General features: G+C 33.0%; 1 protein-coding gene across 3 annotated transcripts in view; it reads left to right on the forward strand.

Annotated features, from left to right (window-relative positions):
• LOC143232402 (insulin-2-like) overlaps positions 1-8,807 on the forward strand; it is a 34,206-nt gene extending 25,399 nt beyond the window's left edge. For all 3 annotated transcript variants that reach the window (XM_076467814.1, XM_076467815.1, XM_076467816.1), the window contains exons 3-4: positions 3,564-3,787; positions 4,580-8,807. In XM_076467814.1, the coding sequence (XP_076323929.1) occupies positions 3,564-3,787; positions 4,580-4,732 (377 nt within the window). In that variant the 3' untranslated portion in view covers positions 4,733-8,807. The remainder of the gene's footprint in view (positions 1-3,563; positions 3,788-4,579) is intronic.
• Positions 8,808-27,714: the final 18,907 nt, after the last annotated feature.

Here is a 27,714-nt window from a genome sequence, read left to right on the forward strand (position 1 = left end):
ATTAACTGTACGTATCTTGTTTATTCGTTACTTTTCATTATGTGTTACATTTTAAACAGTAAATTTTACATAATAACTAGGGAGTCAGTTAATAAAACATGTTGATAATAATATAAATTAATATATATTTTAGTGTTTTAACTTAGGAGAATGCATTATTTATAAATTTTTAAAAATAAATTTACAGTTACTTGAATAATGAATATATTGAAGAAACAACAGCACTGTTTTTCAGGCAGGAATTTTATAATATAACATTTTATTATCAGGCAGATTTTGTTAATAACTGTAACATTTAATTGGCAAATAGATTATTATTATTATTTTTTGGAAACAATTCTAAAATACAATATATTAGAAATATATGCCGTATTGAACAAATTATATAATTACCTTAATTAAAATTAACTGTATCGTAACTTCAAACACGCGCATGTTTGAAACAGCTTGCAATATCAATAGAAGAGAAACAAATGTGTCTTGTATAGTACGTGACTAGAGGCAATAATAAAAAAAATCCTACGAAAATTCAATCATTATGTGAGTTCGAAAATCACATGTCTGTAACTGTATTTTACGTTATATTGACTCTTATAAGATATACAAGTTAAACCGATAGAGCTTTTGCTGTTCATTTCTCTCTCTCTCTCTTTTTCTTTTTACACCACCGGCTTTTTGCAACGAAATATTTTTCCTTTATAGTTGTAACATTTATGTTTCTTTAACCACGAGCTACCTACAGTCTAGGCGGTCAGATAATGTCCCTATTACATTTAGAAAAATTACAGAATACTGCTTCAGGTTTCCTCAGAATACACTGTGGTGCAAATACAATTAAATAATAGTGTGACTAGCACTCAATGAGACATGAATATGAGAACTTATCGTGCTTTTCAATTGCATGATAAATATACAACACCAAACAAAAACATAAATTATTTGTTGTTTTTTCCCGCATTATTTCGTTGGATGTTGCTTACTAGAGGGCGCGAAGTAACCATCTTTATGTTTACGTACTTGGTATGTCCTAAGAGCGTTCTTTAAATCTTCAGCACGACTGAAAAGTTTGTCTTCGCAACGTTGTCTTATAAGTTATTTGCATAAGTTTGTACTACAAGTTGCATGTATGTTTAGGTATATTTGTAGGGTGTTAATATCAGAATCTTGGAACACCATTGCAGTTAGGCTGCTGTTTGTTTGATTTTTGTAAATACTCGAGACATTCAACAATCAATCAATCGTTTCTGTTACCATGAGTAACCGACAGCAGTCAAAGTCCACTGTATTATGAAACGATGAAGTGTAACTGGTGTCGTAGTAGTGTTTTTGTTTATCAGCGTCTATTCGATAATTCAACATTTCGATCAAATTGATATTCTTTAATTTATTAATGCATTACTCAATAGAATTGTTATACGCTTTAAGTTTATAACGGTCTTGTGTTTCAATTATGTTTTATTTTTAATGTAAATGCCTCAATGAATATGTGGTTCGAAAACAAATAAAATAAACTTTGAAACATTTTAAATTTCGCTTCTCATGAGATTTCCGTATTTAGCTGTTACCAGTCGTTAGCCTAATAAATTAATCATTGATGAAAATGCCATTAATTTTGTGTCAGTACATTGGTACATTTGCTTTACTGATATTTTAAGAATATGTAGTTTTTGTATCTATACATTGCCTGTGCTTGTTCATTTCGATTGAGATGTCAGCAGAACTTAAAATAATTATGACGTAATCTGCAAGCAGTTTTGGTATGGTTTGTTTTGAATTTCGCGTAAAGCTACACAAGGGCTTTCTGCGTTAGCCGTCCCTAATTTAGCAGTGTAAGACTAGAGAGAAGGCAGCTAGTCATCACTACCCACCGCCAATTCTTGGGCTACTCTTTTACCAACGAATAGTAAGATTGACCGTCACTTATAACGCTCCCACGGCTAAAAGGGCGAGCATGTTTGGTGTAACGGGGATTCGAACCCGTGACCCTCAGATTACGAGTCGAGTGCCTTACCCACCTGGCCATGCCGGGCCCTGCAGCAGTTAGTAACCCAAATCACACAAAAGACGATTTAATTTTGTGACTCCCCAGGAAAACTTGTTTATGTACGTGAGCTAGTCAAACAACAATACCACTGAAAAATTACCACACCCCTAGGTCAGTTTTTCAGTTGTGATTTAAAGCCATTAGCTTTACTTGAATGAAATGATGACGCCTAACTTTCCAAACGGAAAGTACTAATTTTTATTACAAAAAAACCATCAAAAATCAAATTTAACCTCATTTCTTGAAGAGTTCGGCCGAATAAGGCGTAATACATGTATATACAACTTGAATGTAAAGCGTGTTAGTTTTAATCTTTTTAATAAACCACTATTTTAATTAGTTAATATTTTCTGCTATAATTTTTATTGCTACAATACAAATCTTTAAGTAATTTAGAATTGTGAGCAGCTTTAAGCAATTAAAACTGGCATTTCAAACCATAGAAACGAGCTATCTTCAGGCAATGTACGATCAAATAACAACAATTAAAAAGTTTGTTAACAATTTGATTTAATTGTTTCTAATTAAAGTAATAATAAATATATATGTGAGTTTAGTTGGATTCCTATAATTTGGTTGATTGATTGCAAGAACACGGATCAGTATGAATCTTATGAGTGAAGAAAGATAGAGAATGCTTTTATACTCTTGGAAAGTTCAGTACTCCTGGAGTTCCTTTTAAATTATCGACTTTTTTTCACTTAGTGTAACATTGACTATATTGTCCAATTTTCTTTTAAAGTAAAGCTAACCCAGAGAAAAGTAGTATCTAAATTAATTCAAAATACCATTATTAAACATACGTCACTTGTAGGGCTATGGTGTTCAACACGGTCGCCACTCGCCACGTGTGGCGAAACGGCTGTTGACCTGTGGTGATTTGACACTTTACTTCTACCACCTATGCCCCGCAGTGGCTCAGCGGCAGGTCTGCGGACTTACAACGCTAAAAACCGGGTTGCGATACCCGTGGTAGGCAGAGCACAGATAGTTCATTGAGTAGCTTTGTGCTTAATTCAAAAACAATAACATCAACCACATATTTCTTAATATAATTAATTTTGTCCATAAATAATTGAAAACTATTTTTCCACCCCTCTACATCTATAAAAACACAGTTAATTATTTTTTGTCTTCTGGCGAAAATTTTAATACATTTTCCACGGTTTTGGCGATTATGAAAAAAAGCAAAAACTGTTGGACTCCGTTGCTATGAATGGAGATGCCCGTTTGGTCTTGATGGTGAATTCTGGGAGGCAGGTCTTGGTGTAGAAACTGAATCAATATCCACCACAAACCTGGAACTTTCCGGAAGAAATATAGTCATCAAGCAGTGTCCGCCGCCAGACAGTCTTTGCCCAGTTTTGTTTAATTAAATAAGGGGATTCACTGTGGTAATTTTTCACTTTCAAGCGAAAGTGTGGTATGTGTTTAGTGTCGAAGGTCACGTCTTACCCATTTGGACTTTATTAAAATATTCTTATATCGGTTACAACTGATGTGGTTTTCTTGAATTCAGTTCCCGTGACACTTTTGGAAAGGATAAGACGAAACGCTGCAGTTGTTAATCAACGGAACACTGTGGTCAACAGGCAGTCCGGTGTGGCCGATGAATGTTGCAGAAGAGCGTGCTCTTTACAAACTCTCACGAGTTACTGTGCTTTCCCACAGGCCACTGAAGGATCTTCTCCGATACATCGTATCGCCAGCGTTGGAAGGCAGTCTGACGGAATTCACGTAGTTGTAAGTCCCTTTGAGTATCACTCACTAATTATATCGTAATTCTAGGTTTAATTTAACTAAAATATTCAAATTCTAAGTGAAACTGTAAATGTTTGAATATGTTTACTCCAAGAGTTACACTTCAAATAATATCATGAAATTGAAGTTCTTTCTTGGGTAATTCAACCTGAATAAAACAAAAATATATAATGATATTTAACCAATTTTGAAAAATGTGAAACTTGTTGGCACACCGTCTTTTCTTTTTTAAATTGGAAATATTTGGTGAGATACAATGAACGGGAAATAATTAGCGCCTTTGTTACTTTCATTTCATTATTTTTAACGTATTCTGTCAAAACAGACAATTTGTTTTTTGAAGTATTATTTGAAAGCTTGTGTGTAATTTTTAGTTAGGTTATGGTGTAATCATATACACTCAAAATTGACTTCTGACAGTATATTCTTGGCTAGGGTTTTAGGCTTGGGTTCTATAAATTGATGTGTCGCTTGTTAAGCAAGCACAGTAACTGCTTTGATACGGGCAGTATTCGTATGTCAGACATACATATAGATCCAAGAAGTCTTAATATAAAAAGATAAATACCCTGCAACTCGAGCGCTTTCAAAAGGTGGACCTTCCCTCTTTATAGTTAAACAGCTTAAGACAGTATTCTTTTTTGGTAATGAGCATCGCTGAATAAACAGAAAATTTTCGTTTATACTGAAATTAAGCTATAAATTATTATTTTTTTCTTAGAGCTAACTAACTCGAATATTCATAAGGCATTTTCTTTTCTGTTTATTTTTCAGGAAAATTCATCCCAACAACTGATGTCACAGAATAGTGTGTCCCAAGATAGGCCAGTCCAAGATCGTGGACCTGAAAATTCCCCTGAAACATCACATCGGGGAAGTTCGGGCTTGGTCGTAAATCCTCGAACAGAAGAATACATCCTAGTATAAACAACACTGTGTCTTCAAAGAATTAAAATTTCATACAGACTCGTTGTTGATTTAATTTCTAGTTTTAAAACTGAATTTTATTTTAAGATAAAAATGTTTCCTGAGTAGTTGTAAACACTGATTATCTGACACGCGTTATTATTCTCGTTCTGTATTTTGAAAATACTTCCAAAACCATTTAAGAAAACAGTACAGTACGATGTGCTTAAATTCTTTCTAAATCAAGTACAAAGTTAAATCAGGAGATTGTATAATATTCATTTTGCTTTAATTAACTGAATATTTTTAACTTGATTTGAAAGTAATTTTCTATTATTTTAATATAATATTTTAAATATATTAATTGAATATATACTAAAATTAGACATAAATGTTTATCTAATTCGTTTTAAATAACAATATCGGATAAAGATTGAAATAACATATTATACATCGGGTAGCAAAACTTATTCATCGTGTTCGAGCAAATTAAGTTGTGTTTCAGGTGTCCAAGTATACGAGTAAAACTGGATCCAATTTATCTATAATTGTGTTTACTGCATTAGTGTAAAAGTATAAGGACATTCCTTTTTGTGATATAGTTTGTACAGATGAGTCTACGTTGTATGTGGTATGTTTTCGCAAGAACTGGCTTGTTTATTTATTACTATTTGTAAAATAAACATTGAAATACACCAATTGTTCTTCATATACGAACACGCTTGAGAGCAAGAAACGTTTAAGGCTTCTAAGGCCTGGTTACGAGTAAAACATATTACAGGATCTAAACTTGTTAGTAATCATCTTAGGTGAACTTACTGAAAACCAATTTTCAGTTATTATTACAATGCCACCTGGTGGTACTCGAGGTTTCTGTAGTTACATGCTGAGTGTTTTCATTTAGTGTAATTTTCAAAGGTCGTATTGTTCTGTTAGTTTAAAATCTGATATATCGTGTTACATATTGTGACCCATCACTTAAGATGTACGAGATACATATTTATAGTAACGTGATTATGTTGCCGTTTTTCTTTTATCCGAGACTGTATCAATGCAGTGAGGGCCAAAACATACATTTTAAAAGCAGTAATATAGATATTTTTTTTATTTTCACGTTAGTACGGTTTGTAAATAAAAGTATTATTTCCATTTTTCACAGTCTTACCAGATATAAAATAACTGTCCATGATTTTCTGTATGACTAATATCTTTCCAATGTTGTTTCAGCTTCAAAAATGCTAGTTATATTTTAAGTTCAAGATTGTATACATCATATCAGAACATAAATCTCAAGTACTTTTCATTCAAAATCTTTTTTTCCATATACAACGTTAGTTTCATAGCTATGATAAACTTGTCAGGGTTAAGAAGAAGAAAGAAAAAAAAAGGTTATTAATTTAATTAATTTTTTTTTCTAATCTCAGCTTGTCAAGATATGTTTCTTTTGCGAATTTTTAGTTAAACTGAAATACACTCACAAAAATTGTTACATTGGCTATGATTTAGACAGTTCAAATAAAGATAAAAGAAAACATACCCAGAATTAGAGTGGATTAGTAACAAAAGTTCTCAAATCCACCGTTGAAATTCACGCAAAAAAATCATATATTTCCAAAGAACATATTTTCACTTCTGATGAAACAAATACTTGCATAAACGAACCGATGATTTTTCAATATTCTAATAAAAAAAATTAACAGAAGCTTTTAGAATTTAGCGTTTTTGGAATTTAAGATACAATTTTATATTACAAATATAAATAATGATAGGAAGTGCATAATAGACTGGATTAACAACGTTTAGAAACTTCTAACTCATATGTTTCTGTTTTGTACATTGTCAACTTTATTACCCATATTACAGAGAACTTATTAAAAAAAACATTAATCCTTTGGGATTTGCCCCTCCTCCAGTAGCACAGTGGTATATCTGCGGACTAACACCACTAGAACCCGGATTTCGATACCCGTGGTGGGCGGAGCACAGATAACCTATGGTGTAGCTTTCCGCTTGATTTCAAACAAACCTTTGGGATTTTATAAACATAAATGTCTTTCTTTTCTGAAGTTTGTGAAACAACATTGCAAAACTATATTGACTAAACTACTTTTTATGCACGTAAAAAGGAAAGAAAATGTTGATAAACGTTGTTAATGAAGTGTATAAGTCATTCATACTCTACCTATTGGTATTTTAATAATCTTTGTTCTCACAAAACCTTATAAGTGATATCAATGTGAGAGATGATTTTCAGCTCATGCCCGTAGCTTGGCCACGTGGTAGAGTTCTGGGTTTCGGAAGTTAAAAAGCTACATTCAAACCCGTGTGTAATCACAGAATATTTCCGAGACTTTGATCTGTAGTTCTGTATAAGAGTTACAAACAATTCAGTAGCGTGGATAGTGAACGGAAGGCTGCTGTCGGTTGACTGGCATTCAAAATTAGTGCGACAACAGATAGTCTTAGTAGCTTTGCTATAAATGCAAATAATATAATTTTTTTTAACACAGTCTCAACTCATGAGTTTCTAAGTTCATCGCATAATCTCGGTGAAATTAACACTACTACTCAAAGTTTGTTATTATGAATGACAAGGAAGAAAAAGTATAAATATAATAAATCAAACTGTGTTGAATAACATATAGTGTCGAAACTAGCGAAACGTTCATATTATTTTGGACAAGTATGATAAGTCGCCGCAATATTAGTTCTAATATTTCTTTTGTAAATGGCCCAATAGTTTTTAAATAATACAGTATTACTTCAGTTGTATATAGCTATTAAAAGGAAACAAAAAACATAAAAACCTAGCGCTCAGTAACCAGCTCTGTAACGTTTCGTTGTTTGTTTAGTCTTTCCTACCCGCTTGATATAACCATGTTTGCAATTCCACGTAAGACATCTGCTATTTCAACAAAGTTTGTCTGAAGTCTCAAAAGCAGAACTTTGAAAGCAAGTTGGATGAACGTTTTCTTTATAATTCAACACATGTTTTTCAAAACATATTTTTAGAATGTGCACCTTGCCATTGATTATATGTTTTATTCTTAGAATGGAAATTTCTAAATAACGACCGAGCATAAAGAATGAATGCATCATTATACAAATCGAGTTTTTCGAATCCTATATTATTACTGATAAAAAACTTTAGGATGTCTATGTTACCGTTGAAAGTTAGTTCGACGAATGCCTACTTTTCTTATTGAAACAAAACGTTTTAAGAATACCTTCGTTACTTAAAAAAAAAAAAGAAGTTAAAATCAATTTCTTACCGTGAAGAACAAATACATGAATACTTTGCTAACTAGAAAATTAGCTCTTAGAACTCCTACTTAAATGCTAGAAACAAGTTTAAGGATGCTTACATTAGTGCTAAAACGGGTTTCCTGAATGCTTGCCTTGTGATTAAATAAAGGTTTTGGGACGCTTACCTCACTACTGAAAATTAGTATCTAGAACCTATACTTTTTCATTCAAGCAAGTTTCAAGAATAACCTTGTCACTTTTAAAATACTAAAACAAGTTTCAGGAATACCTACTTAACTATTAAAATTAGCTTATAACTAAATACAACTGCTAAGATGTTGACCTTGTTTCTTAAAATAGAGTTTTAAATATCTTTCTTCTATTTAAAGCAAGTTTTAAGAATACTTACTTGACTATTAAAACAAATTTTAGAATTTATTACGTGTCTCTCAAGATACATGATACGTTTAAGAACTTTTAATGGAACATTTGTACTACAGTACGATCTTAAATTTATTTAATTTTGGCCTGCTTGTAAAATGCTATTTGATAAATTAATTTTAAATTATTAAAGATGAATTGTACTTTAAGCTATGTTAAAGAATTTATTAGTAGTTACATAGTTGAAAGTTAATATGAGTGTTCTTTTTCAATGCATGAAATTTACATTGTATTAATTGTAAATTAGTCAGAAAAATATTTATAATTTGTGCAGTTTGTATTTGTTTTATACATGTTAATCCAATAGCGACCTCTACTGGGATTATAAAAACTGCTCTGGTGTTGATAATTTAAAAAGTAAATCCTGTCTCAGAAAAGTCCAATAATAAAGTCAGAGCTGTATATCCTACATTTTTTGTCGTTCACTATTTATGGTATTTACACAATGTCAAAACAAGCCAATTATTAGGATCGGAATTAATTTATTGGCAGTTTAGCTCAGTTTTCTTAATAAACAAACATAGCACAACTGTTTATAAAAATCATATCTGAACGTAATATATACGTACGTATATACATAATTTTCTAATTACAAAAGAAGATAGAGTGCCTATATTATATACGCATAGTTATCAACATTGCAGGTCTTGGCGGTTATTTACTTGGTGTTTTTAATCTTAGCTTATTTAGGTGTAGCTGTTATCGTTAACGCGTTGCCTGATTTGTAATCACTTAAGATTATTGACATGTGAAGATAACTTAGATATGACGCGTTCTAACATATTTCGTAAACAGGTTTAAAGAAAAAGGAAACAGCATTTCAAGGAAACTGAGAATATCAGTTTGTGTTTTATATGATGTAGACAATTAAGACTAACTAGGCTTAACTGATAAAAGTAGCTTTTAGAATGCCTACTTTAACTATTGAAGACTAGTTTTTTTAATGCCAACCTTTTTATCACAAATGGGTTTTAGAACACGTACTTTATTATGAAAAACAAGTTATTGTTTAATGATAATTCAAAAGAAAGCTTTTTGAACATTTTTAGCAGTAGTGATATTATTTTGTGTAAGTTGTCCTATTAGTACGAGTCATTTCATACTAGGAAATATCAGCACTTGCTCATAGCAGTTGCTTCGTGCCATCTGTCATGGTTGGTATAACAACAAATGTGGTGTGAATGCCTATCTTAAGTTAGCGAAGAATGATTATATTTAATTATAGGTGTCATATAACATTAGTATGAAGCCTATTGTAATTTTACATCACTTTTTTATACAGTACCTTGGACTGTTTCAAAGAGAAATTAATGTTCCGATACTACTGCTTACTGATAAGATCTGTTATTGGGCGAATCGCGTCGTTGGCAATGGATATGGCGAACAAGATGTAATTAAAATACTATTACTATACACTCTTCTAATTTTTGAAGATATTTAAGGTAGTAGCTAAAAATACGTGTTAAAGTATAATAGGCCAAATACTAATGCTGTATAACAAGTATAATTAATTATAATCATGCTTTATCAGTTTGGGAACCGCGTTCACGCCATAACAGTTGTTGTAATAAATGGCTTACGTAAGTATTACTTTAATCCTTACTGTCTTTGTTGTATCTCAGCTTGTCTAATGAACTCCGCATCGAGCAAAATGCATCGCCAACAATGGATATGGCGAACATGGTATGGTTTGAATACTATTACTCACACCCTTCTAATTAGTGAAAATCCAAAATTTACTAGTTGAAGAATACAGAACTAAACAGTGTTAATAAGTTTGATACTAATATTTTGTTTTGTTTGTTTGTTTTTTGAATTTCGCTCGAAGCTACTCGAGGGCTATCTGTGCTAGCCGTCCTTAATTTAGTAGTGTAAGACTAGAGGGAAGGCAGCTAGTCATCACCACCCACCGCCAACTCTTGGGCTATTCTTGTACCACTGAATAGTGGGATTGACAGTAACATTATAACACCCACACGGCTGGGAGGGTGAGCATTACGAGTCGCACACCTTAACACGCTTGGCCATGCCGGGCCCTAATATTTTGTAACAGTCATAATAAATTATAATCATGTTTCGCCAGTTTAAGAAAGGCGATCACACCATAACAATTGTTTTGTAAGATTTTGATTGATAAAATAATAATATCACATAAGTTGTGGTTGTCTAAAGAACGTAAAGAATGTTTGCGATAATTATGTTTAAACGTTTAGTATGAATTGAAATTTGCTATTTTAATATCATTGTTGCACTAAAGGAAATCGAACAGGTTCGGATGTTATCATTTCATAAGATATAGTGTAATGTGTTTACTCTGTTTCATATAAACATTTGGTTTATATTTAACTCTATTTCAATATTCACATCACAAATAAGCAATTATACACTGAGAAAAGAGTCACGTCAATTTGAAACTAAACATGTCTAGACTTCACGGCCGATCAACAAATTTATTTGTCTGCGGATTAGCAATTTACTTCAAGAGGTCAAGTTAACACTTTGTCGGATAGTTTGTTTGTACTTGCAATAATAACAAACGCGTAATGAGGTCATAGTACAACTAGAAACCTGAGAATTTATTTAGTCTTTTATAAGCTAAAATAAGCTTATGATTTTATTATTATTATGATACGTGTTTGAATAATACATCCTGATTTCCGTTAGATAATAATACACTTATGGAAACAAACCTTTAATATTCATTTTCTACTTCCTGCAAAGTGGCAAGAAATATTCATGTTAGCATCACATTTTGTTGAAAGTCTCTTGCAGTTAGTTATATTAGACCAGTAGACGTAGATAAAAGTATATTTTTGTGTAGTTAATCACAAAGCTACACAATAGGCTATCTGTGCTTAGCCAACCACAGGTGTCGTAACACGGATTCTAGCATTAGTGCTACTCCAGAAATTGGCAGTGGGTGGTGTTGCATAGCTGTCTTTCCTATAATCTATCGCTTCTAAATTAGGGATGGCGAGCGCAGAAAGCCACCGAATAGATTTGTGAAATTCAAACAAACAAGAATAGTTTTTTAAACTTATATTTCGATGGACCTGAAAAGGGAAGCAAAAATCCATGTTTCAGTTCAGTGTTTCACACTAGCGTTCATCAATTTCGTGCATAACCGTGTTGATGGAAGTCCATACAGAACAGTAAGGAGAGAAGAAGAGTGAACCTGACCCTCCCAGATTGTGCACAACGATTAAACACCGACACAGAAACAATGAATTTAAATTTAATTTACGTCTGATCTGTAATCTGCAATGAATTACCTAATTAAAAACTCCAGTCTAGTGTGATTTTTATTACTGATATTAGGTCTATTTCATCGTTTCACTAGACGTCGGAAGTGTTTGCTCCGAAGCATCATTTTATAAATAACCTGACATGACCAGGTGGTTAGGGTGCGTGACTCGTAATCTGAGGGTCGCCGGTTTGAATCCCCGTCGCACCAAACATGTTCGTCCTTTCAGCCATGGGGGCGTTATAATGTGTAGTGAATCGCATTATTCGTTGGTAAAAAGTAGCCGAAGAGTTGATGGTGAATGGTGCCTTCCCTCCAGTCTTACACTGCTAAATTAGAGACGAATGGCGAAGATAGCCCTCGTGTAGCTGTTCGCAAAATTAAAAAAAGCAAACATTTCATAAATTGTATCAAATGGGTTACTATGCATTACCTATGTATCACACCTAAGGTTTATATAATAAAAACAACAGTAAATGGGTTGTTTTAATGACTCCTGCCATTTAGGGCATTTTCACTATTCAGGACTAAGATCTCTGTGTTTTTTTACTTAGAGGCTGTTTATTATTCAAATTATGAATGACGTTTTTCAGTACTCTTTACAAGACATGTTAGACCATAATATTATTCAAAATTTTTGTAAGATACATATGTGTGTATTTATAACATAAAACAAGCATTAAACAAATATGTGGTACAACAAACAAAGTTAAAGTCACCAGGACATAAATTATAATGTGTGGTATAAGGTGTGTCATGGTTTTCAGAGGTGACTGGTGGAAGTAGGACCCACATTGTGGTAAGGCTACACCATTTATTATTTTTTACCTCCGTTCCAGAAGCTTTATGTGTAGAGAATAAATAAGAACGATACGAATGTAAGTTGTGGGTGCTCAAGGCTACAACGTCCCACGTTTAAATCATCCTTCACCGCCTGTCGATATGTTGTGGGAAGGTGTGTGCTCTGAAAGCAATTCATTCTGTTGATTTAATAGTGTCCAAATTACATTTGTGATATGAAATTTACCTTGATCACGGCTTTACATAAATAATAACAATAATTAATGGTTGTTAGTACTTGAACCCTCTTAAATACGCCAAATGATTAAAGTATTAATAAATATTTATCAGTGATGTCGAGAAAACCCACTTGTAGAGAAATATATATGCAAAAACGGCTCGTTTGGGTTGAGAAAATATTTTACGTAGAAGAGCGAACAACGTTTCGACCTTCTTTGGTCATCGTCAGTAAACTAAATAAAGAAACAAACGCAAAATTAAAGAAGCCTTACTTATACAACAACTTAAACCCAAAATAAACCAATATAAAGGAACGCCTTTATACCTATATTAAATATAATAAAATAAATAATATAAAAGTATATATTCAAATATCTAACACCGCCCTCTACATTCCGACACTCAGTTACACAACCCCTTCCAAACATGTGGTCAGCTTCCGGTCAGTTACCTCTTTCTTTGTGAACCTGAAGATTACCGAAGAAGGTCGAAACGTTGTTCGCTCTTCTATGTAAAATATTTTCTCAACCCAAACGAGCCGTTTTTGCATATATAATAAATATTAACTTATATTCGCATGGCAACAGCGAACGTTGTGTTAGACTCATTATACAGTAACATATGTAGTAAGCTAGACTTCCCTCCACATCCTTTTTGTTTGACAATAATAAACAATATATTATCAAATAGAGATCTCAAGACTTAACTTTTCGCTATCAACACTCTATCACACTGCATATTTTAAAATCAATTTTTCTCTTTAAAATGGAGATGATGAATTGTATTCCGATTGTTGTACTTCTTTCATTATGCCCCTGCTACCATTAAATCGTTAATTCGCTAATGATCTCATTAAATGCTAACTACATACCTTGATATGTGGAAGGTAATAATTGACTCTTGTAACTGATTAAGCACTTGTGTCCTGAAATTGAAAGCCAAAAGTCTATTTAAAAAAAAAGATTGAAGATGGTCTTATTTTAGGGTGTATTTTATCCTTTCTCATGAAAAAAGTCGTAAAACAAATAGCTCATGTACATTGAGAAAAAAAATTGAAAATGTGTCCTGTTGCAGGGTCCCTTTTATCCATCTTTACTATTAAAAAACTAATGCAAAATAACCCATGTGCCTCGCCTAAAAGTTATCATACCAAAATATTACGATAATCGAGCCAGTAAACTCTGTGTGATGGATACAAGCGCAAACATATACCTAAAGTATCATCTTTATAGTAAGAAATAATATAAAGAATATTGATAGGTGTCACCTGTGTACTTAAAGCGCAATAATGGAAAACCACATTTCATACAACCGACGTTGCAGTTGTGTGGATCTTTTTAAACATGGCAGGACGTGCATGGTAGTTAACGTGCTCAGATTGTGTATTCGAAAAATAAGGCTCGAGAACCATTACTAGAAAAAGCAATGAGCAGAATAACAATAATATGTTTACAAAATTTATAAATATTCAAGTCATTGTGTTCATTATCTCTCAACGTTGGTTTTATAACTATCAGTTATGTGAACTTCGATAAAACAAAATGTGAACGGTTGATGTATTTCGTAGAAAATATGTAGAAAAATATTAACAGTCTAATATATCTCAGTAACATGAATAGTTCCACATTATAGTAATGAACATAAGGATATATGTTACAGTATAGACCAAAGATACGTATTTGTATTCTTATCGTAAAATATTTTTACTGCAAGTTTTGGGACACTTAAAACTTCGGCTTTTCTGCTGAATCGAATTCCGGAGATTGTATGATTGCGGTATGGAAAGACTGGATGAAATAAAGACAGTTGAATGAATAACTACTACTGTTCTAAAAACAGAACGTTTGTCAAGAAGTTCGGCAGATAAATAATTAACAAGGCTGATATCAGGACTGTTTAGTATTACAAAACTGCTGAGCATGTCAAACATCAATGACGTGCATTTTAAAAATGTCGACAAGAGATAATTTGATAAGTTTGCTAGATTTAACATGATGAAAGGATAAATGTCAGCTAGTAGTTTTTTAAATTTATTTTGCATTTGTTCACAGTAAACAACATATTTTCTTTAAGACTTCTTTATAAACAAATAGCTAAATTAGAGTAATGAAATCACAGACGGATAAAAAGTGTCTTTCTATTCTCAAGGTCAAGGATCAAACAATGACGTCACACCGAAGCGTAAGGTTGCAGGTGGCCGATAAAGTTGATAATCTTTAGTTGAAGGCGTCTATAAACACAGAAGATATCAGTTTTAAGTAATATTAAATAACGTTTAAGTGAAGTTTAAAACGTTCCAGAGGTACTTACATGAATATTATTTGTGGCTGAAGTCTAGAAGAAGCCAATCTCATCATAAACTTTGCTCGAGGGTTAATAAATTATGAGCATGTACTGTATAGTATCATTTGTATATACAGAAATAAATACTACTAAATATTTAAGAACTTTAAACTGACTGGAATTGACCATTAGAGTATTATACTAATAACTCAGTATAAAGATTCCTAACTCTCAAAATAGACGTTCAACTAAGCACAGAAATAACATTGTGTTCATATAAAACCATTATGTGTAGTTCACGGATACTAAACCACACCTTTGAAAATACTTGTGGCAAATATGATCACTCATTAGCTTATATCCGCGTAATTTATCTATTATTAAGTTTTAAACTCTGGAAAAGATTAAGTATTGATTTTCACTATGCTGAAATTCACAAGTATCATTTTTTAGTTACTGTATGAAGAGACACACAAACAAGTCTAGCTTACACATGGGTCTATTTACTCTGTGAACAGACACACAAACAAGTACATCTCACACGTTAATAGGAAAATTTAACGGCAATTAAAAAATGTGCAGAATATATATATATATATGTAAACACAAGAGTAATTTTTTATCTTTTTTCTTGTTATTTATTTATATGCACTTTTTGTTTGTTTTGAGAATTTGCGAGAAAAGAAACTCGAAAGGCTGGCTATGCATGCATTATACTTTCAATTTGTTATAAGGTATTAACATATTTTTCACAGACAAGAAACGAAAAAAACAACAACACTTTACATGGATACGTAAAGGTAAATGTATTCTAAAATTTATGAAAAATAAAAACAGTTTATATACGTACATAAAGATAAACGTATTTTATAATTTATGAAAAATAACAACAGTTTACATAAATAGATAAAGATAAATGTTTTCTACAATTTATGAAAAAAATAACAACAGTTTACATATATAGGTAAAAATAAATCTATTTCACGATTTATAAAAAACAACTTTTGTGTGACTGATATTACAATTCCTACTATTTCGTTAATAGATCTCCAAAACCAGGTAAATAAACTGTTTTAATATAACGTGTAAAAGCTACATGTATCGATAAAATACAGTGACCTTGAAATTTTAATTAATATATAAAACACACAGAAATTATGAGAAAATAATTTAAAACACAAAATCCTTTTTACTTACACTCAGAAATTCATGTCAGTAACGAGAATAAAGTAATGTTGCCCATTAGAAAAATCTTTAATTTTTTCAAACTAACTCTAAAATATGTTCATTGACTCAGTATTATTTTCATCATTTTATTTTGTTCTAATCGTACAAATACTTCCGTATTTATCAGTCAGCAACTCTAAAAGTATATATTTTGTGACAATATTGCTGTGTAAAATAAATATTTTTAAGCTTATGAAAGTTTTCCTAAAAATAACAGACTATATTGTTATCAAGCAATAACTGCGAACATACTCTTAAAAAATCGCTCACAGCTGTTTTAAAACAAATTGATTCTGATACCATTACGGTGTTACAGAAGAGCTTCAGTAAACGTATTATTTATAGTTGGTGGAAAACGTAATCCTTGTTACATTACAAAAAATTCTCTTTCGTATACTTTGTTTTCTTTCCGTTAATTTTCACTTAGATGAACAAATAAGCGATGTTTACCAAGTGGATTATCTTAAACTGTGTTCCTTTTGTTTTTCTTTCTTTTTAAAAGCTAGTTGTTTTGCACTTTATCGCTAAAAACAGAATGGTGGGAGGAAACACCTACTCCGATAATTTTTACACCTCCTTTTTAGGTTAGACACTCGAATATTTCACTACAACTGGATAGATATTTCATAAGACTGTACATACAGTAGTATATTATCAAAAGCACGTGTTGTGCTAATGGAGTTATTATGTATAGTAGTTACTGTAGAAAGTCTAAAAATGCCCTCACAACAGAAACAAAACACATTTTTGTATGTAATGCGATATCAAGTATAATTTTAAAGTCGGTTTATTTCTTTTTTAATTTCGCGCAAAGCTACACGAAAGCTATCGGCGCTAAGGTCGGTTTGTCATATCGAATTTTGTAGATCAGTCCAAATGTTTGAATTAACAATTTTATTTTATGGCAGATTATTGTTTTGTGATTTTCTGCTTGTTTTTAAGTGTAAACAACATAATAGGCTGTTTGTGCTATACCCGTGAAAGGCGCAAATGTTAAACAGGTAGTTAGATTAAACATCATATGTTTAGTTAATATAATTTAATTATTTGTCTACATACTATTAATTATTTAGTTCATTCACTCATTCACCTCTTGATTCCATCAAAGAACATAGGGTCGCAATCGCTTGCGGATTCTTCAACAGGTATTTAAATGAGTAGGTTGTTAGCCCACTGCACCGAGCCGTCCTTAATTTAGTAGTGTAAGACTAGAGGGAAGGCAGCTAGTCATCACCACCCACCGCCAACTCTTGGGCTACTCTTGTAGACCGTCACATTATAACGCTCCCACGGCTGGGAGGCAAGCATGTTTGGCGCGACGCGGGCGCGAACCCGCGGATTACGAGTCGCACGCCTTACGCGCTTGGCCATGCCGAACCAATTTAGTTCATGCTTTTCTAATATCATTGTGGGTCATCTGTCAATCTCACGTGAGAAATGTTGCTAACTGAATTTTCAAAAGTAAGCAATACATTTAATTGTCAAAACATTCAATGCCTTGTTTATGTACAGTGCCTTGCAAAATTATTTAACCCCTGATAATGAATTTTAGTTATTTTCTCGCGAAAGATATAACTCAAATGGGCAAAAATATTTATTATATTAATTTCAGACCGGTCACTAATGATTAAAAAGAACAAAAGGTGCATTGTTTTTCACTTTAGTGATATAACACAAAAAATATTAAACATCCGTGTTGCAAAAGTCTGCACCCCTAACATGATAATAAGGTTAATAGTTAGTTGGAGCTCTTTTAGCAGCAATGACAGCTGAACGTTGTTTTGGATAATTCTCCACAAAGTTTACACAGTCCACTGAAGATATTTTTGTCCATTCCTGCTTACAGAAAACCTCCAGTTCTTGTAAGTTGGAAGGAAGTCTTTGATGTACAGCAGTTTTTAAGTATCTCCACAGATTTTCGAGTGGATTTAGGTCTGAGCTTTTGCTTGGCCACCCAAGGACTTTAATTTTGATTCTCTCAAACCATTTTTGATTGCCTCTGATTTGTGTTTGAGATTACTGTCTTGTTGGCCGAGTTTTAGTTTTCAACTGACTTTACCTTCAACATCTGTATATATTTTACACTCTCTATGTGTGTGTGTGTGTGTGTTTCTTATAGCAAAGCCACATAGGGCTATCTGCTCAGCCCACCGAGGGGAATCGAACCCCTGATTTTAGCGTTGTAAATCCGGAGACATACCGCTGTACTAGCGGGGGGCTACACTTTCTATAATCCCTTGAATGTGTACAAGTTCTCCAGCGTCAGCCGTATAAAAACATCCCGATAGTATTAGGAACTTACTATCATGCTTGACATCTAGGAGTGTATTTTTCGGGTCGTGAGCAGTATTGGGTTTCTGCCATACATACCATTTATCATTTAACCTTAAAGTTATATTTTGCTTTAATCTGATTGTAGAACTTTCTGCAACATTGTTGTAGGGTTATTAAAATATTCATGGACATTGTCCATTCGTGCTCTAAAATACATTTTCGTCAGTAGAGTTTGTTGTTTTTTTTTTTTTTGTCAAGGTTATTGAAGTCTGCAACGCCTCCAAGCCAACGCTTGACAGTCACTCCTCTGACGATTTTGCTGCTTGTTCGAATGCAGACATTCTTAGGTCGACCTGACCTGGGCAAGGATGATGTGTTGTGACACACTTTTCATTTCTTCACAACCAATTTTACGTAATAGCAAATTGAGAACCTTTGAAATTGATTTATAGCTTTCTCTGGAATTCTTGTTCTGAACAATCTTCTGTAAATAGTTCTTTTCTCATCATTTTCAATATGTAACAGTAAACATAATTTCAACTTCCAAAATACTCTGCTTAAATCAATACCGGTGACTTTCAATGATCTAAAGTATTTTTATATGGCTCTATAATATACTTTGATATCTAATAGAATTGTACAAAGACACTTGTGTTTACTTCAGCTAAGTAGTGACATAAAGTTAAATCAACGATGGTAAAAGTTGAGGGTAAATGAAGACTTTTGCAACCTGCGTTTTAAAGATTTTTGTGTTATATTACTAAAGTTAGTAACAGTGTACCTCATCTTTATTTGAGTTATGTCTTTCACAAGCAATTAACAAACCATTTTACCGCTACGGATGTGAGTATGTGCATGGGCTTACCCGGCTGAAGCCCAGGGCCTTAAACTATGACTATAAAAGTATTGCACGTAGAAGTTCTGTCTTGAAAAGACCTCTATAAAATGAAAAGCCAAATGGCAAATGAAACCCTTAATCCGGCCTTGACTGTATGTGAAAACTTTTACAAGGCACTGTATGCATAAATACATGTATATTTGTCAATAATTTTTTCTTGTAAATATGTAAGTCATGAGCTGTAAGTATTGAAACAACTCAAAGAAGGATATGTAAAAAACAATTGGAAAGTGTATTCACAAGTTTGTTTGACCTCCACATGACGTTTTCCATTTTATAATTTAGTCGATGTCCTCGAGATTTTTATTTTGTTTAGAAATATAGTTGTAAATTTAACTGCACGATTATTTGTAAAGAGTGGCAAGAACCAGATATCTTAACGTAATATTTGCAACACAATTTCTAGTTACAATTTGTTTGCAGCAGCTGCGTGGTACATCGGTTGTTTAACGGCTCAGAAAAGATGTTTGTGGATGATAATTCTGACGGTTCTGATGCATAAATAAAGCAGTGGTGCCAAATTAGGATGAGGTAGGCGCCCCTACCAAAGCCTTAATTTTTTTTTGAGAGATGTAAAACGTCCAGTTAATGGACTATATTTATGAAAAATTGCTAATATTAAAATATGAAAATATAAAGGCTAAAATTCTATGTTTCATTTTCTTTCTCATAATGCACCCCCATATTCTGATTCTTTAGTCTGCGAACGTACAACGCTAGAAATCGGGTTTTGATACCCATGGTGGGCAGAGCACAGTTAGCCCATTGTATAGCTTTATGTTTAACTTCAAACAAGCAAATCTTCCTTATAACCATTTGGCTCTTACGTAGTTATTACAGTTAATGTATCAATTTCAAATGTATTTTGTAGTAACAGATTTCAACTTTGCCCCCAAACCTCCAGGTTTTCCTAAAATGGCGCCACTGACATAAAGCAATATAGAGCTTTATATAGGGCTCGTGAGTAGACTGAAATGTTGTTTTCGAACAATTCAAAGAAGCAAGTGAAAGATGTGGAATTTTCCTTAAGAAGTGTTTAAAAAATAAACGATCTAGTTTTCTTAAACTGGCAGGACTGGGAGCAGCTGTGCAGCCACCAGCAGGCCCGGAGCCAAGCAAACATATACAGAGTTTCTAAATGACTTAATTATTGTAGTGGAAAACCGAAAGTTAGAACGTCTATGAGGTTTTACTTTAGTAAATGTTTTAAATCGTGTATTGTACAGCAAAGCTAGTTTGGAAGGTATGTTCAGTTTTAACGATTCTTGGATTGACATATTATATAAAACATTTATAATAAAGTCGTAAAAATACTGTTAAGTACTACATATTGCGAAATTACTGTATTATATCATTGGTTTTAGTCAACAAATATCAGTTAATTATGATAAAAACAACGTTACAGTAAATAAACAGAAATAATATGAACGTATTTGGAAACATGGGAAATAAAACATACTTTAAAATAAGTAATCCTTTGCACAGTATTAAAGTTGTTTTGTTTAGCGACGAAGTAAGTTATTAATATAATAATGTTGTCAGTATAAGGTTTGATAAGTTGTTTGAGTGTAAAGATTACTTAGTGGTTTTTTGATAATAAAATCAGTAATAACCAATCAGCATGCACCTAATAATACAGGCCTAGAATGGTTGTACTGCTTTTAATTGTTATTCATGTTGTACGGTAATTTCTGTGAGCTGAATCCGAAAATTATATTCATTTTTTTTCATCACGTACATATATTTCACAAAATTTCATAACACAATATCTTAGCGAACGACCACAACACGTAGTTTTGATTCCAAAAGACGTAGATTTCTCATACACACGAGTGAGAATATATATTCGTTTGATATCAATGTTCTTCTATTTTCTTCAGTTTATATTTTTGTTAACAAACATAATAATAAAAAATGTTGATTGTAGTAAACGAAATAATAATTTGACCTAATTAAATTTTTTCTTTCCAATTTCGAAAAAAAAATTCTTTCGTTATAGAAACAAAAAGAATACTATTTTTGAATTTTGCGTATCTGAATTGTGTAAAATCTGTTATTAAGGATAAGATAACTTTTATGACGATTAAGCTGTGTAATCAGTTGTTTAAGATTGCACGTATAATTTCTTTAGTTATAAATTACACGAGTTAGGTATGACAGATTGTCTATAGTACTATAATTGACTTATATCAATTACGTATAGTTACAAATACTATTCAGAAGTCTATTTATTCATTGACGCTTTTAATTTGTCATTGTTTGTTCATTAATGCTGGCTACAAAGCAAAATTTAAATTTACAAAACATATGTTTTTTACACTAATGAATATTATTGAGATTATTTTCATTAATAAAAAATATAATATTATTTATTTCAATGTTCTATGTCTTCGATTAGGCTGGACATGATCCACGAGTTAGCATTTCATGCTGTGGATCAAAATATCCAAGATCTGAGAGGTGATGAATACGTTCCATGCTTTCATTTGTAAGAGAGTTAGAAAAGTGAAAATCTCATCAATTGATTCCAAAAGTCGTACAAAGCCTTGTGGTGGTGTATGTTGTTGGCTTCATTCCCTTTAGTCAGACGTTCAAAATTAACTCTATTTTTCAAGACACAAAGTTTTATATAATCCTTTAAACATGTTACAATGAATTATGTCCAGTGCTTTGTTTCAACATGTTAAAATTAAACCTTTCAGTCAGCTGCATGAAGTGTTCTTGTTTGTTTGTTTGTCTCCAAGCCAACACACACTGCCTGAAATCTTCTTAGTGATGCATTATATACCTTCCTAAGTCATACCACAGGAAAACCTTCTTTTAGATCTAATTCTGTTCCTTGAGCTATAAATCAACGGTTCTCTGTTATTTACTGGTTGAAACGTACTTTTCTTTTTGCATTCCAGGTGCTAGTTATAAAACAAAACACTTTATTCGTTTTTAAAGAAATAAGAAAACATTTCGGATCTACTCGAATAAAATCTTTTACGAACACGAGCTTACAAATTTATTCTATTTCAGATTACTAAATAAACTTTTTACCTTTCACATGTACGTAGAATAACATCACATACTACTGTAAGTAGTATAAAATAATTTGTTTGTTTGTTTTTAAATTTCGCGCAAAGCTACACGAGGGCTATGTGCGCTAGCCTTAATTTAACAGTGTAAGACTAGAGGGAAGGCAGCTAGTCATTACCACCCACCACCAACTCTTGTGCTACTCTTTTACCAACGAATATTGGAATTGACCGTTACATTATTATGCTACCACGACTGAAAGGGCGGGTATGTTTTGTGTGACGGGGATTCAAACTCGCGACCCTCTGATTACGAGTCGAGCGCCCTACCCACATGGGCATGGCGGGCTGGAAGTGTTCTTATTCGATACTGTTACTGTTCCTCCTTTATCTCTAGATATCGAATCATGTTCATTGAACAAAAAAAAATAAATACAAACACATATTAAATATATCAGTTACCGCAAATAAACTATTTTCTTATCTGATTCTTTAGTTCTCAGTATATACAGGGCAAATAATCCACACTCAGGAAATATAGACGTCTTTATTAAAAATGCAGTTTTATTCACCAAATTTGAACTTCTAATTACTTGGGTTTATATTTACATTTTGTCGTCTGAAATTTAAAAACAATTAACAATATCTTTCAATTTTATATCAGCTGAAAATATTGATACTTCCGTTGGATAGTATTCATACGTTCAAGGGGATATCCACTGGTGTGGTGTGGAGAACATATCCCCATTGGGGAACTTCTCCTTCAAACAGTCCCCATATGAGATTTGTGTTGTTTTTTTTATAGCAAAGCTACATTAGGCTATCTGTTGATTCTTCGGAAGGGAATCGAACCTCTAATGTTAGCATTGTAGGTCCTCAGACTTACCGCTGTACCAACGGGGAACCCCAATCTGACATATCAGTATTTAATCTTTAATGATTTTGACATTTTTCTTACATGAACGTAATTTATCAGAGTGTATAATGTTAAAATATACGATGGAGTAAGTCAACTCCTATTTACGGTAAAAAAGAAGTATCTTCTGTAATATGTAGGCCTGACATAAGGTACCCTAATCGCAACTTATGGGTTGCGGAATCGAATCCTGTCACTAGTGTATTCGTCCTTTCAGCCGTGGAAGTGCTATAATGTTTAAGTCAGCCCCATTATTTGTTGGTAAAAGTAGCCCAAAAATTGACGGTTGGTGATGTCGACAGCTGCCTTTCCCCGAGTTTATCACTCCAAAATTATAGATGACTAAAACAGTTATCCCTTGAATGACTGTGCACGAAATTCAAACAAAGAAACCAATGAGGTGAGAATTAATGGGCTGATTTAATGTTAGTTTAAAATAATATAATATCGACACGAAGTTGTGTAAAGAGAGACTGAGATAAATTCGGCTTTTTTCATAATTAAAAATAATAAATAGACACTTCTTAGAAGTAAAAAATCCTAGATTTTTTGTGTTTAATAACAACTGATCCTCCTTCTAATACATCCGAAAACTAACTTTTTGCCCTCTTATGCTTCCCTAATATAAAATTCCTAGAAACGCTACTGCAAATACTTCACATTTATTCATAAGATTTGTATTCACTAAAACAAAGTCATAATAAAAAATATTGAAGTATTGGCTTTAGATATTCCTACAAATGATAGATATAACAATCATCTTATTATACAAAGAAAAATGGTAGATTAAACTTCTGTAATTAAGAAAAAAGTGACACTTAAATAAAAGCATTAATATTCATAAATATATGTGGCCCGGAATGGCCAGGCTAAGACTTGTAATCTGAAGGTCGCAGGTTCAAATCCCCGTCGCACAAAACACGCTCGCCCTTTCGGTCGTGGGGGCGTTACGGGACGGTCAATCCCACTATTCGTTGGTAAAAGAGTAGCCTAAGCGTCGGCGTTGGGTGGTGATGGCTAGCTGCCTTCCCTCTAGTCATACATTGCTAAATTAGGGATGGCTAGCGCAGATAGCCCTCATGTAACTTTGTGCGAAATTAAAAAAACGAAAAAACATAAATAAATATATATATATTACTCTCTTCAAACTGGCGAATTAAAGCTTTTTGGTGATTTCAATTTCAACGTGTTTTTTTTTTTAATACAGAGACGAAATGATGTCGCGTCCTTTATTATGAATGCCAATATTGTCACTGTGGGAGTTCTATTAGATGGTAGATGGTTGAGTGAATCCACCTCTGGTAATACTAACTCTGATTATTTGAGGGAATCTACTCCTGGTAATATTATATAAGTGGTCTCGACATGAATCTCAAGCTCTTCATCAGACCAATTTACCTCCGGTAGAATCTTTGACGTCAACCAGTTGGCTGTTCCCTCAACATACTTTCTGAATATATCATTTAGATGGCCTTTGACTTCAACTGTTTATCCTTCTGAATTGTAAAAGTTCCATCATTCATCCTTTTAACTACAGTATAGAGTTCTTACCAATTAATATATGACACATTTAGCTTTGGAGTGTTTTCGGTAGTAAAGTCATACATAGCATCATTGCTATTCATTTGTCTCACTATATACTCTAAATAAGATTCTGCTTGGTGACAGTCCTACTGGCGTGAGTACAAAATACTCCATGGCACTATCACTTCTTTTCTAAAAATTAACAATCTGTTTTGTAGTCCGTATCCTCATTTATAGTTGTCTGATAATTTCTGATTTGGAATGGAAGATATTGATTTCATGTTTTCTCATAAGATATTTTATAGTTTTTATTTTTAAGATTTAGCATATATCCACAAACAAGGCTGGTTCAACTATCATTCATGATGTGAAGTTCTATAGGTACTCCAAAGTCTGAAACAAATTCATTTATAAATTTTCTTGTTAGAATTTCTGATTACTGAGTTGGAACGGCATATGTCTCTGGTCATTTTGTGAAATAGTCCATCACCACCAAGATACTCCAAGAGGCACAGCGGTGTGTTTGCGAACCCACACCGCTAGAAACACGGTTTCTAGGGGTTTATGATTCGTGGTTTGTTGTCTCAGAATTTTTTTCGCACTTTGATGTTGTATACATGTTATAAGACTGACGATCAAATTCTAGTTTTCGGTCAGACAAGAGTAAACCAAAGTTGGTGGCGAATGTTGGACTCACAGCAAAAACTTTAATATCCGACTTCGTTCTCTTCGCTTTATGAACATTGCAATTGTAGCTAAAAGCAAATGACTACATAAGTGTATCTGATTGATGTTTTGTTTTATTTGATAATTTATCGTAAGTTATACAATAAAGTTTGCTTATTCTTATTCTGTAAACTTAAACGTGTCTTAGTAATCGTCCTTCCTCTTCCTCGGTGGCTCAGCTGTAGGCCTGCAGGTCCGTGACCCTAAAAAATCAGGTTTTGATACTCGAAATTGGTCGAGCACATATGCCTAGTTGTGTATTTTACGTAACTTTGAGACCCCCACTGGTAAAGCAGTAAGTCTATGGATTTACAACGCTAAAATCAGGAGTTCGATTCCTCTTGGTGGACTTAGCAGATAGCCCGATGTGGCTTTTCTATAAGAAAAACACACACACAAGAGCTATTTGCACTAGCAATTTCTCATGTCGAAACAATAGACGTTAAGGAAGGATAGTTCATCAATAAAATCTACCAGAACATACTTTTGCGTAAACGGCTCACAAATCATAAAACGCCTGTAACGCATGCCCAGACCACTCAAATCAACAACAATTTTTTTTACATCTCGTGAACGTATGAATGTTTTCTTACACCTTTGAAAGTCTTATATGTATGTATGTTGCAAACTAATGAAACTTAATTCAAATGAAAAACTAGATTTTTAATCTTTTAAAATTTGACCTATCGAGAGCCGTTTTGCAATTTAAAAATCATTTCTTATCACTTGTAAAACTCAACAAATTCTTAATCATATGAAACTTCAATATACAGAGGCCCCGTTGACCACCCAAGTAAAATAATAATGGTTCGTAGAGCTAACAGAATAGAGGCAAGTGTGAGTTATTATTATTATTAATCCCAAATACTACTTAGGCCTATGGCCGGACTAAACCTTAATCCTGTCCTGCTCTGTATTTTCTAGAAAATTATGATCCCAATTTCATTTCGTGAGTAACATATCATATGCTACTAAGAACAATATATATATACACATACGGGATGTTGTAAAGAGGTTAGATAATAAAACAAGGTTAAACTAACGCTTCTATTTTGTTTGAGATTGGAACGTATTCCGTATTAATTACAAACGTTCAAAATAATCATGTATCTGTCGAAATAACTTTTTTGTCGTTGTTCAGTAATGCCACCTTCAGATGAGTAAACATATGTTTGTTTTTACACAAATCCGCTCAATATCTGTGATATGTTCATTGCAGTATATCGAAAGGCAGATTTTGTTTTAAGTGACAAGGATATAAATTTACCCCTGACTAACAGAGGAGCCACTGTTAGTAGGCATAACACTTACCAACTTTTAATTTCAGGTTAAGTAATTTGAATTTAAAAAAGATGCATTTTTCCTCTGTTTAGTCGAATATTGCTGAATACTTCAACAGAAAGTGTTATTTTAGGACTGTTTTGACATATACTTAGTGGTACACCTACTCTTTAACTCAAATAGCCAAACAGCGAACCATGTGGCTGCAATTCAATATATAAAACATGCAGACATGTCAAAAGGTTTAGTTGTTGTTCGACCAAGCATTATAATGGGGAAGATGCGTATTCTAAACGACTTTGACCATGGAATGATTGTTGGTGCCAGAGGTGATGGTTCCAGCATCTTAGAAAATGCTGACCTCCTGGGTTTTCACGCTCTACCGTCTCCAGAGTTTACAGTGAGCGACAGTTCTTTGGGTATAAACACCTTGTTAATGAAAGAAGTCAGAGGAGAATGGCCAAACTCGTTCCAGCTGACAGGAAGGCCACAACTACTCAAATAATCATTCTTTACAATAATGGTGTGCAAAAGGGCATCTCTGAACGCACAACGTCTCGAACATTGAAACAGATGAGCTACAGCAGCAGAAGACCACACCAGATTCTACTCCTATAAACTAATTACAGGTAGAAGAGGCTGCAGTTGACACGGGATTACCATAACTGAAAAATTGAAGATTTGGAAAATATTCGCCTGATCTGACGAATTTCGATTTCTGCTGCGACATATGGATGGTAGGGCCAGAATTTGGCGTAAACAGCATGAATCCATGGATCAATCCTGCCTTATGTCAACGGTACAGTCTTGAGGTGGTGGTGTAATGGTGTGAGAAATGTTTTCTTGGCACACATTAGACCCCTTAATATCAATTGAACGTCATTTGAATGTCACAGCGTACCT

Source organism: Tachypleus tridentatus, chromosome 11, assembly GCF_004210375.1.
Source record: "Tachypleus tridentatus isolate NWPU-2018 chromosome 11, ASM421037v1, whole genome shotgun sequence".
Classification (NCBI taxonomy): domain Eukaryota; kingdom Metazoa; phylum Arthropoda; class Merostomata; order Xiphosura; family Limulidae; genus Tachypleus; species Tachypleus tridentatus.